Source organism: Garra rufa, chromosome 1 (assembly GCF_049309525.1).
Source record: "Garra rufa chromosome 1, GarRuf1.0, whole genome shotgun sequence".
Taxonomy (NCBI): Eukaryota; Metazoa; Chordata; class Actinopteri; order Cypriniformes; family Cyprinidae; genus Garra; species Garra rufa.
Window position 1 is genome coordinate 33,808,458 of NC_133361.1, and position 12,898 is coordinate 33,821,355.

Here is a 12,898-nt window from a genome sequence, read left to right on the forward strand (position 1 = left end):
AAGGAGGCAAAAATTTTGTGGACTCACTGATGTGGGATGGTGGTGAATAGATAAATAACTACTGTATAGTGTTTACAGTAGCCTCTAGCTGTTATTTTGTACAATAGTTAACACTTTTCACTATTTAACTATATTTTGAATATTTTGCTTATGGTTCATGTTTATTTAAGTTTTCATTTCTGTTTGTCAGAGTATTTTAGGTTTAATGGGTGTTCATTTGTCATTGCCTTTATTTATAGACCTTGTTATATGCAAGTTCATTGCTTTTATAGTGTAAATTTGTTGACTTTATTATTTATCATTTTGAATATTTTCCACTTATTAATCATTGCTATTTGTCAAAATATTTTAGTTTTTATTGGTGTTCATTTGTCATTGTTTTTACTTAAAAGCTTTGTTACATGCAAGTTATTTGCTTTTATAGTTTAAATATGTTGATTTTGTGATTTTGTTGATTTTGACTATTTCTTATTATTTGCAGTGCTTTCAAAATTTGATATATATTTTAATATAATGAGACATTGTTTTAAAATAAAGTAATATAGTTGTTGTTAATTCAAGTGCATGTGTGTTCATTCAATTACGAGCAGTGGTGTTATTTGGTGGTTGCCCTGTGAGTGTTTTGGGGCCACACACAAAATCTTGCTTAGGGCCACCAAAATCCTAGGGCCGGCCCTGTAACAAAGGAAGTAGTTCTGCACAAAAGAGAGGTTTTAAAGTCACTCCGTTGTTATTTTGTTGTTGTATTTACACACTTCTGTCGTCGAACTGTTGTATAAACGCAATATCACACTCATAGACGTGAGATATGGCTGTATATCTGCATGCTGTGATTACCTACGGCCGAATCACTGTAGTGTAGATATACAGCCATATCTCACGTCTACAAGTGTGATATTGCTCATATGTCAAATAAAAAAAAAAATAATTAGATCATGTGCTCAACGCTGAGCCCAACTGTAGTGTGATTAATGTGTATAAACATGAACAAAGCCAAGCAACAATCACATTATCTATATTTGTAAGTATAATTTCACAAAAAATGACTAGTTAATATTCAGTCTAAGCAGTTTTCACAACTTGTAAAAAATACTAATTATTGCTTTAACCCAAGTGAACATTTAAGGGAAAATAAGTGCACCTACTGACTCAATAATTTGGCCGCAATAGTTAACAGCCCACTAGATGGGATGATTTTCATATTTGAATGGGATAACACTTTAATTGAATAACCCAGCATAAATGTATTCACATTGCCAGAATTATTTATTTTTGTATGTGTGTGTTAAGATGAATCAATAAGACAAACCAAAGATGAATCAGTCTTCAGACTGATGCTCTTAGCAGACAGATGAGAAGGACTCTCTTCAACTCAAAACCATGCCAATGCTTTTGAAGTCTGTCTGTTTGCGTCTTTTCTCTTCCACCTGACACTTTAGATATTACAGATGAAAGACAGGTCATTATGAGAGGATGATGGGAAATGAGGTATAGAAAGAGTGTGTGCGTGTGAAGGAAAGTCAACAACACCTATTGGGAGATTCTTTTCTTTATCCTCACATGATCTATGACACACAGGGTTTCTATTTATCATTTGTGCAGATTTTTCCTTTGCATCTTTTAACAAGACACATTAAGTTTTATTATTGTATTCCCTGCTGTTATATTACCGTGATTAATATATGTGCACACAACCAAATAATTGTTCGTTAAAAATGACTATTGACTCCAATTCGGGGTCCTTGGTTCAATAATTAAGCAAGTTGGTTTAATTAAAGTTTAGAAACGGAAAGAAATCAATCAAATATTTGCCATGCGAAGTTGAATATCTTTACAGATTGAGGCTGTTGATTTCAGACTTAGTGATCAACCGCCAAAACCTGCTGGCATTTCCACAGCTACAAAGTGGAAAAAACAACACATGCTGCTGAGCAGAATGCATAAATATCCGGCTTTGATCTGCAACATAAATGAGAGTGCAGGCATGAAGGACAGAAAGAGAGAGTGAAGAAAGGTTTAGTGCTCTCCTCCCTAAACTATATTTGCAGGACCAACTATATATTAAATATCGTAGCACAGAGACATTTACTTTTCAAAACACACACGCATCAGGGTTGAGCAAAGTTTGAATTTCGAATACGTTCCTTTTCAGTTCATGAGTTTGAATTTGAATTGATTTGAGCCTCACAGGATGTTAAATTTGGAGTTTGAAGAGGAATGTTCTAAATTTAAATTCCAAGAAATTTAACTGTTACAACAACAGAGGAATTTCATTACACCAACGCATTTGACATCATAACTAACTGGATTATTAAGTACTGCATGCAGAGGTGGGTAGAGTACCCAAAATCTGTACTCAAGTAAAAGTACAAGTACTTATGGAAATATTTACTCAAGTATGAGTAAAAGTAATATATATATATATTCGGGCAGGTACTCTTCAGATTTTGGTAGCCCGAAAATTAATTGAACTAGCCCAAATAAAAAAAGAACTTTTTTTTAAATATAGAAAATCAGATAGGAGTCTAATCAAAAATGTTTTTAATACACAAATATAAACAAATATCAAGCAAGTAATTTTATTTCATTATATTTATTTCATTTAGTGTATCTGCAGGATTTTTAAATATTAATTTAAAGCAATTCATAACCATTTTTAAGATCTGCAAAAGTAAAATAACAGTAATGGGATTGGACAATGTAAAGTAGAATATTAAGCCATAAAATGGCATGATTTAAAATACAGTTTCACACAAAAACAAAATATGTTACACTATGGCATTTCATCCTTTATAACATTAAAATGGATAAATTGAGTATATAATTTATTATATTTATTTAAAACATAAATATTACTGTACTTGTTTAGATTTTTAGAAGGCACCTTAACTTTTTACATTTACAATTCTGTGTTTGCTGCATAAAAACATGGGTCGATAATTGCAATCATTTGACCATAAACAGCTGAAAAAAATGTATTGGAAATTAAAAATGAACTCTCTGTCACGAGGGGGCGCTTTAGCAGAGCCATATAGAAAGAGAGTTGCGACACGCGTTGATTTCGCCGCCGCGCGGTCACGTGATTCATGGAGCTCTCAATAGTTCCAATCAACTCCGCGCTGTCAATGTGTTTGAATGGGTTTAAGCAGGATAGACAACAGTTTTACTATATTTGCAGCAATTTCGAGTAATTATTAACACATAATGTGCATTGATTGTGTATTGATAACTTCTCTGAATACGCTTTACAATCGCATTTAATTCTGGGGAGTGATAAAGAGACATAATTAATATGTTCTCATACTTTTTGGCAGTCAAATGTGACCAAACACCTTAAGTGTAACTTTTATTCAATTAAATAATTGTAATATATATATAGTTCAGTTCTATTTAGTTAATATTTTGAGGAGTTTTTTTGTACTAAATAATACAGTATGTGCAATAATGGTCCTAACCATTTAAAAGATATCATTTTCTAATATAGTATTTATATTATAGTTAGTGTGATATTTAAGGTAAAATACATTTGAATGTGTATTTGGACATGATCAAAACACTCTTTTTTATATGTTTCGATTTAACGATTTAATGTTAAATAAAAAAAAAGTAATTTACTTGTGTTATTTTATGATATTCAAATATACAGCATAACTGAATATTATAAAAGGCAAGCAAAAATTGCATTTAACACAATAGAAAAGATGAAAACAGTGTTTAAAAAAAACACAAGGCAACCAATTGTATTCAGCATACATTTTTATCGTATTTCTTGAATGCAGTCTTTACTGAAACTTCAACCTCCTACAGTGAGAGAAAGATCGCAGAAAGACTAAAAACGTAAAAATATGACAACTAGTATCTGGTTATGGTCGCTATTGCGGTGTTTTTCTCATTATCTAACTGCATTTACAGTATAACTGTTTATTTTTTAACGATAAACATTAACTATAACACGCTTCATAAAATACCACTACTGGTCAGTTTTCCGAGAGGTCAACTGATGCGTTAAAATGTAAAAAAAATGCAGTAATTTCTTCAATTTACCGGCGACTGTGCTTGAGAAACGCTGAAATGAATGGGCTTCAATGGAGGAGCTATTGGTTGTTTGGAACTATTGGCCGCTCCATGACACGCTTTACTTCCGCATTCCTCAGTTCCTATGGAAGCCTATGGGAGTGTCGTAACTCTGTTTCTCTATGGCTCTGACATATTACGGTTTCCATAGTAACAGCTGTACACAAAGCAGCATTAACGCAGTTTTATCAGACATGAAATGAAAATTCCAACGACATGTTTCTGAAGACAGTAACGGAGGAACGCCATCAAATGTAGCGAAGTAAAAGTAAAGTTTTTTCACTATAAATGTACTTGAGTAAGAGTAAAAGTACCTATCTTTAAATATACTCTAAAAGTACTAGTTAACATTACCCCAAAAATTTACTCAAGTAAATGTAACAAAGTAAATGTAATTCGTTACTACCCACCTCTGACTGCATGCATATGTTTGGGCTAAGCCCAATAGAGCAAAATTAACTTAGCAATCAAAGCAGTTTTTTTCCAGAGATGTTTCTATTCAGCCACACAAAATGTTTACCACAATGCACCCAGCTGACTTTATATTACATAAACAGGTGTCATTTGTTAAAATTAATGTATTACCTAACAAAAAATAAACAATGAACAACACATCACACTATTTATTAATCTTTGTGCATGTTAGCTAATAAAAATACAGTCATTCATTGTTTGTTCATGTTAGTCCACAGTGCATTGACTAATGTTAACAAAAACAACCCGTGATTTCAATAATGCATTAGGAAATGCTGAAATTAACATTAACATTAACTGATGTAGTTAACTAATGTTAACTAATAAACCTTATTGTAAAGTGTTACCCATAAACAATATGTTTAACAAATTTGGATTGCCATTTTGTAATTAAGTAAATACAGCATTCTGGGACATTAAGTGCTTTTTTGTATATTGTTATTTTATAATTGCTTATTCTATGTCTTGGCTTGTCACTGTCATTTAGTTTGCGTTGTGGAAGCTTAAACAAATCACCGAAATTAATTTACCACACTGTAAAAAGTTTTCACCAGTTTCAACTTAAAAACTTAAGTTTAGCAGCTACCTTAAAATGTTAAGTTAAATCCATTTAAATAATTTCAACTCACAAGTTAAATCAACTCATTTTTATTGTAATAAGTTAAAATGACTTGTAGTTTTAAGCTGATTTAATTTAAAAATTATAAGGCAGCTGCTGAACTTAGGTTTTTAAGTTAAATCTGGTGAAAACTTTTTACAGTGCATATGTGTAAACATACCTGGCAAATGAAGCTCTTTCTAATTCTGATTTACCACCATAGTCCGTAAAATGAAGTTTAATTATTTAATTATACATACTTTGAATAAAACACTCATATGGGTGGCATTTTATCCCTTAAAGACCTAGAACATTTTAGGGCACCTGAGGCACCTGTACATTTCTTTGTTTTTTCAGACCTATTCTAGCAGTCAGCATCAATTGTCATATATCATTATAAACATAAGAACTTGAACTTTATGTCTAGCTAATTTAAAATTGCAATTTTCCTTTTGTTTTCTCTAAAAATGAGTGAATTTTTTTTTTGATTTGTGTACTCAAACAAAAACTCCTGAAGGTTAGGATTTTTTCTTTAAAAATTTGTTTTCAGGTGTTTTACGCTTCCAGATAAAATTTTGTCTATATATAACATTCCCCAAGCAAGTTATAGCCATTTATTACATTATTATTATAGGTGCTTTTCAGTGAAAAACAGGCCTATTTAGTTTATTAACAATATAGACCTGTTTAAAAATGTTTAAGACGTAAAGTCATAGCAGAAACAGTGTTATATAATAGTAAATTACAGTAAAAAAAAAAACTTTTTCAGATAAATATTTTCTTAATCTGAGTATAAACAATGAACAAACAGTGTAGTAAGCAGTAAAAACAACTGCACAAATTGTCTTGTGCAACAAAATTATAAACCGACCAAATTATCCACAAACTACACACAAAATGAGAGAGAAATATACTGAGTGCAACAGCAAAAATAGTTCAAAATATAAGAATTAGATACGTGATATAACAAGCAAATACTGTAGATCGATCTGATGGCTGTAGTCTGCGTCAAATCTATTTTAACGGGACATCGCCTAGTGACGCGAAAACCTAAATTTCAGTGCTTTATGTACTGCTGTTTCATCCATGTTTTTAGTTTCTGTTATGGCACAGGGCTCTGTCGTGAGTATTTCTGTGCTTTTTCAAAGAATGCTGTCATGCAAATGTGTTATTTTGCCATTTGTTTTCATGCATGCAGGACACACTTTACTTTCACTTTGCATTAACAAAGAAACTTGCTAATCGGTGGTTCAAAAGACCAAAACTTATGTTTATTGGTTGAATAGATGACAGTTTGAACCAATCTGGGCACAGGGGTGGGACTAAGCATCAACAATCATTCCTGTTTGCCTCAGCAGACCGAATGCACTGGTTTCATCTGACGAATCAGTGCTGAGGAAATGTGATGATGTAATCACGCTCACCACGGTATCACTGCAATATCACTGAAAAGAGTAGACTGTGCATTACGAGACTTTTTAAAGCATTCAAATTATTAGCGGTTCAAAAGTTATTAAACATTTAAGAACAATAGTTATTTTTTATGAACCCCTTTGAGGGTTAGGTATTGATTATCATCAGTTCATGTGTCTGGAAACACCTCATATGTTGTGTAGGCTATGACTTATTTATGGGTAAACCCAAAGAGAATTTATTTTGTATTAATAATAATAGTAATTTTATTCTTATTATTAAAACCTGCGGATACAGTCAAACCAAAAATTATTCACACATCAGATATACTTTTGAATATGTTTTTACTTTGATAGAAAGGTATGTAACAAAACATGGTCAGGTCAAAGTGTCAATTCCAATTTTTGGTCCCAAATTTTTAGCAATTTTACTGGTAGTCTGTATGAAGAATTTTTGGGTATAATAGGTCACAGTTTACTTTATTTTGCTATCCTCACTTACATAAATGAACTATAGTGTCCTGCACCCACTTATCTGACATTATCAATATGAATTTGTTCTGATACAGTCTAACTCTTGTCATATTTTTCTTGTCATATTTTATTACCATTTTCTAAACTATAGCGAATAAACTGTGATAATGTGAGAAATTTTGAAGGTGTCCAAATAAATTTTGGTTTGACTCAAATTCATTTGTGATTATCAAGATGAATTTGTTCTGACAGTTTAACTCTTGAGTTCTTGTCATATTTTATTACCATTTTCTAAACTATAGCGAATAAACTGTGATAATGTGAGAAATGTTGAAGCTGTCTGAATAAATTTTGCTTTGACAGTATATATATTTTTATTATTTTTAACTGCGCATCCTGTGTTGCATTCTCAAATCACTTCTAAATGGTACACAACCCTGACGCACACGCGTGACTAGAAAAGACTCAAGAATTACCAGAAAAAAAACAGCATAAACAAGAATTCACATAAAAGAAAGTAACCAACATGGAGACAAACATGAAAAGGTCTTTTGATAAAGCTGAAACATTTTTTTCGACATTGTGCTCTCTGAATCAATAACATCATCTAAAAAAAAAAACAGAGCATCCAGAGATGTGCAGGTAAACAACCATTGTATACCATGGTCAGTCTGAATACTCAATAATACAGATGCAAGTAATTCACGCATACACAGTCTCTCTCTTTCTCAAAATGTATTTAGATAAATGCGATTTTACAGCGCTACTTTGTTATACTTTAGAATTCTAGATCTAACAACCCACAGATTTAATTTTTGTTTTTATCTATTACAAGGAGAGAGAGTGAAAGTAAGTTTATTTGGTGTGAAGGCACTAATTTAGAAGAATAAGAGGAAAACATGAAGAGGAAAGAGAAGCGAAATGAGAAAGGGGAAAGCAAAATGCATTGAAACAAGAAAGCAAAGTAGAGATCTTTCGACTGAATTTACAGTACTGCTGAGCTTCACCCCTGCATCCGAAAAACAATAAACACATAAATATTCCCATTCAAGCACACCGAATCTTGCTCTACATAATATATTGTTTATCTCCCCATTTCTTCTTTCAAAGTGAATAAGTTCTTCATCACTCTGCATTCATCAGAGTTGGAAACGGGCAGACAGAATGACGGATTGGCTGCACATTTATTCAGTGAGGCTCAGGGATCTCTCTCAATGTTTTAAATTTGAAAAAGATGATAGCAAGTTTATTATGGGCTCTTTCTCTGCTCTAGACGTGTCATCTTCCTTGTGCATCATGCCAAGATTTTTCAGCACGACGTAGCACATTTATTATATTACATATGCATGCGCACACTTCTTCTTCACCTCTTCCATTTCCAATTTCTCCATCTCTTTCCCCATGGCCCTCCAAAAATGTTCGAGTGTCAGACGTAAAATGGTGGATGCAGACAGATGACTTTCTGGTCTTGATAATTTAGACCCCAAAGAAAGTAAACAATGCAGCAGGTAATCTGCTGACTTTTTTTCTATCCAATCGGTGCTAGAAATTTGTTTTGTTGTCATGCCTTCCTTTGAAGCTTTGAAAACTTCCCCCACCACTATTACCTCATCTACTGCATCTTTTAGTTGTGGAAGTTTACTGAAAAACTGCTGTGAAAAACACCAACTCCATTTTGTCTTTTAGCTTTATGTGCCTTAATAAAATAATTAAAACAGCTTTATTTTGTTTTAATGAAACTTGTCAGTAAGCCTATACTGTTACGTTATCATTTTGATCATAGACAATGACTTTTATCCAAATGTCCTCAAATAAATGAATAAATAATGAATGAAAACATTTTTTCCGGAGCAATATCAAAGGATACATTTTTCCAAAAATGAAAATTCATTTACTCAATATCGAACACAACAGGACATAGACGTGGGATGAGAAGATAGCAGCTCTCAGGCTCCAAGATTACATAAAAAAAATCATAAAAGTGATTCAAAATGAGGAATATTCAGAGTCTTGTGAAACCATCCAGCTTTGTGTGAGCTATATTCACTGAATGTCTTCATACAATTAAAATCTGGTGCTTTAATGATATACGCAAGAAAGTGTTTACTTAAGAACAGTGCAGCGAGAACACTGGACACATTTAAAGAAAAAGACGAGAAGCAAAAGAAACGGTGCACAGACTTCATTGCTTCTTGCATACATCATCATAGCCTTAAAGATTTAGTTCACCCAAAAACGAAAATTGTGTCATTAATAACTTACCCTCATGTTGTTCCAAACCCATAAGATCTTTGTTCATCTTCAGAACACAAATTAAGGTATTTTTAATGAAACCCGAGAGTTTTCTGACCCTGCATAGACAGGTAAACAACTACCACATTCAAGGCCCAGAAAGGTAGTGAGGACATTGTTAAAATAATCCATGTAACATCAGTGGTTCAACCTTAATACTATGAATCTATGAGAATACTTTTTGTGCGCAAAGAAAACAAAAATAACAACTTTATTCAACAATTTCTTTTCTTCTGTGTCAGAAACACCACACGCATACATTGTGGTACTCTTGTAAAAATGCGTCGAATACTGACATGGAAGAGAATTGTTGAATAAAGTTATTATTTTTGCTTTCTTAGTGCACAAAAAATATTCTTGTAGCTTCATAACATTACGGTTAATCCACTGATGTCACATGGACTATTTTAACAATATTCTTACTAGGGTCAATATCACTGTAGGGTGCCTTTTGGTGTCCTGTACATAACTCATTTGCCATGATAACTTAACATAAAAGGACTATGAAAGGGTGTGTTATATTAGGCTAAGTTTTTATATTCATAACAAAAGCATTACTTGGCTCTTTTGATAAATTTTCTAGATTTTTTTTTAAGTTTTGTGTAGGAGGATGCATGTTATTTTTAAAATTTGAATGAGAGTAGAATATAGTCAAATCATAAAATTTTGAAATTTCGTTCTATTAATATTTTGTTAAATAAGAGATTACTCAATTTGAGTGTATTGACCATTTGTTAATAAAAACAACATATTTATTTATAAAAAAGAAGAGTTGGTCCATGTCCCTTAAATGGTTGTCCACCCTGTCGTATTGGGGAATCCACCCCTTTAAGAAAAGGCCAACCCACTTTAGTGACATCAGGACAACAAATTTTTTGTCTCATCAGTGGCGGGAATTTCAATACATGAGGTGATTAAGTTGGTGATTTTTAAACTGACAAATCTTTGTATGAGTTTGCTTACTGGCTTTTCCTAAGCTAAACATGTCCACCCTGTCGGCATAAAATATGCCGTAAGCGATTAGAATACAGTACCTTAAAGATATGTATGTTTAAATATACCAAATTCTTTTCAACAACCAGACTAACTATTTAGCTAGTCACAGTTTGTTGTAAGCTAATATGCTAATTGAAGCTCAAAATGTCCACCCTGTCGTTGTTCCAAAATGTCCACCCTGCCATTTTCCACCCTATGACAGGGTGGACATAGCATTCAATTGTATGTGATTGAGAATGTAATTTCTTTGTTATACTTTGTCATGCTTTCTGTGTTCTGCTTTGTGTGTCCACCCTGTCATGTGTTGGTCCACTCTGTCGTCTTCATATTTAAAAAATTTTTTTAAAATAATAATGTATTATGATACAGTGTGTCCAATAGCTACATGTGCGAATTGAATGAGTTTTTTAAAAACACATGGCTTAACTAAAATTGTTTATGTATTTACAATTTTAAAGCAAACAAATAACCCTGTTTAGGTAAGCAACATAATACCTTTCAGAAAATATAATTTGCATCTTAGAACGTATTTAACAGTAATATATATGTCCATGACAGGGTGGACATATCTTATGGTTTATGTTTTGAATAAATTATCTAAAAAAAAATGTGTGGGTATGTTTGTATAGTACTTGAGTGTCTACTATTTTTGACATGACATAAAGTGAATGGGAAATTAAAACCAAAATTGTTGACTATTGTGAGGATTGAAAGGCTGATGGTGATATTGACCCACTGCTTTTCTGTACCTTGAACGTGATAGATGTGTTGCTGTCTATGCAGGGTCTGAAAGCTCTCGGATTTCATCAAAAACATCTTAATTTGTATTCTGAAGATGAACGAAGGTCTTACAGGTTTGGAACGACATAAGGGTGATGACAGAATATTCATTTTTGGGTGAACTATCCCATTAAATTTGAATGGAAGGAAAAGAACGAGACCTCAATATTCACCCCTACAAAATCTCCTCAAAGGCATTCGGCCCACATCGCTGCTCTAATGGCTGATCCGACAACAGATGGACTTTGGGTCATAAAACAGGCTATATATTGGCTCTACGGTACATAGGAATTTTAGAGGAATTGTCCATATCCTTCACAGTTATGTGAAGGTGAGGAAAAGTAAATCTAAAGGATTTACGTATCAGCCCTGAAGCAGCAATAAAGCTGTGGTACAATTCGTGCCACTGCTTTAAAGGCCACTCTCCCAAAACAGCTGATGAAATGTATAGTCATCATGCTCTGATTCCTTTTGTTCATTGTTGGGAAAAAAAGTCAATATTTCTTTGAAAAAATTTGAATTCAGCCTCAGCTAAACATGTAACCTTTAAAATGCTAATGAATCTTTTGCTGGGAATACTCAATGTCGCTCTCTTAATCCTAAATGCTTTCATCTCCTTTGAAATATCGTACATACTACAAGGGAAGCTATGCTTTGCTTAGGTGTCACAACGGTAATCAAGAAAGCAAAGTTTTTGTGTACTACTGTTCAGAGAAGTGTTGCCGCATCAGATCACTTCCACAGGATGCAAGAACTTCTATTTGATAATGAATCCCACTGGATTTGTCTACACCATTACAGAATCACAGCTGTTCTTCAAGGTGTGTGTCTCTCGCAAATATTCACCGCGTCCCTAGGGACGGCATCACACTGAAAGTGCTGACAAAACCTTGCCCTAATCAGACACCTGTAGAACAATCAGAGTTTCTCCTGCAAATGAGGAGAGATGTTTAACAAGGAAAACCTCAGGGACAGCTCAAGTGTACATGTGATTAGGGTTGACTGCATGTGTGTGTGCGCGCGTGTGTACCTGTTTCTCCCCAAACAGGCAGGTATTCATCCTGTTGGATGTCCAGCATGATTTCCAGGCCGTTGCCTGTGCCTCCTTTCATCGTAGTCCTCAAAGTCTTCCCCTCTTCGGCAGCGTTAAACATGTAGCACTTGCCATAACGTGTAAACACCTGGAAAGAGGAAGAAAGAGAAAGTTTATTGGACTTCATCTATTTTTTTTATCCGTTTATGCATATGATGCTGTTGATTCCCACAGACAATCATTTTTAACGATATTCTGCATGTGTATAAATACCATGAAATAAATTTTTAATGAAAGCTCAGCAGGCCAGTTTAAAAAGTATTAATGTGAAGCTTGTATATTTTTTTACTACATGTATAGTTTTAAGTTACATTAATAATTTAGTGTCAAAAATGTATTGATTTGTAAAGTTGTCTGAATCATCCTCCTGAGATATACTCTCTAGGTTATTGAACTTTTGGTTATAAGATATTGATGTAATTCTGGTGGGCGGCGATCACAGAATTCATGCAGCTCCACATAAACAGCGGTTTACATATCACATACAATATTTATGTCCTGTCCCATATGTGCATTCCTGGTATTCCTTGCAGATACCAAAAAAAAAAAAAAACGTAAATGGCCTTACTTTTTTAACAAGTCAAAGAGTTGAAACATTACACATAACTATAATTAACACATCGGAGCTGGTTGTCACAAGGGTTGGTAATTATAATGCTTTGAGCCTATGTTTTTTTTTTTTTTTTTTTTGTAGCCAAGATGGTA

At 33.2% G+C, this 12,898-nt stretch overlaps 1 protein-coding gene across 2 annotated transcripts in view; it reads right to left on the reverse strand.

Moving 5' to 3' along the window:
• The window catches only part of asic2 (acid-sensing (proton-gated) ion channel 2), a 505,439-nt gene that overhangs the window by 59,188 nt on the left and 433,353 nt on the right, over window positions 1–12,898 (reverse strand). For both annotated transcript variants that reach the window (XM_073839200.1, XM_073839193.1), the window contains one exon: window positions 12,131–12,281. In XM_073839200.1, the coding sequence (XP_073695301.1) occupies window positions 12,131–12,281 (151 nt within the window). The remainder of the gene's footprint in view (window positions 1–12,130; window positions 12,282–12,898) is intronic.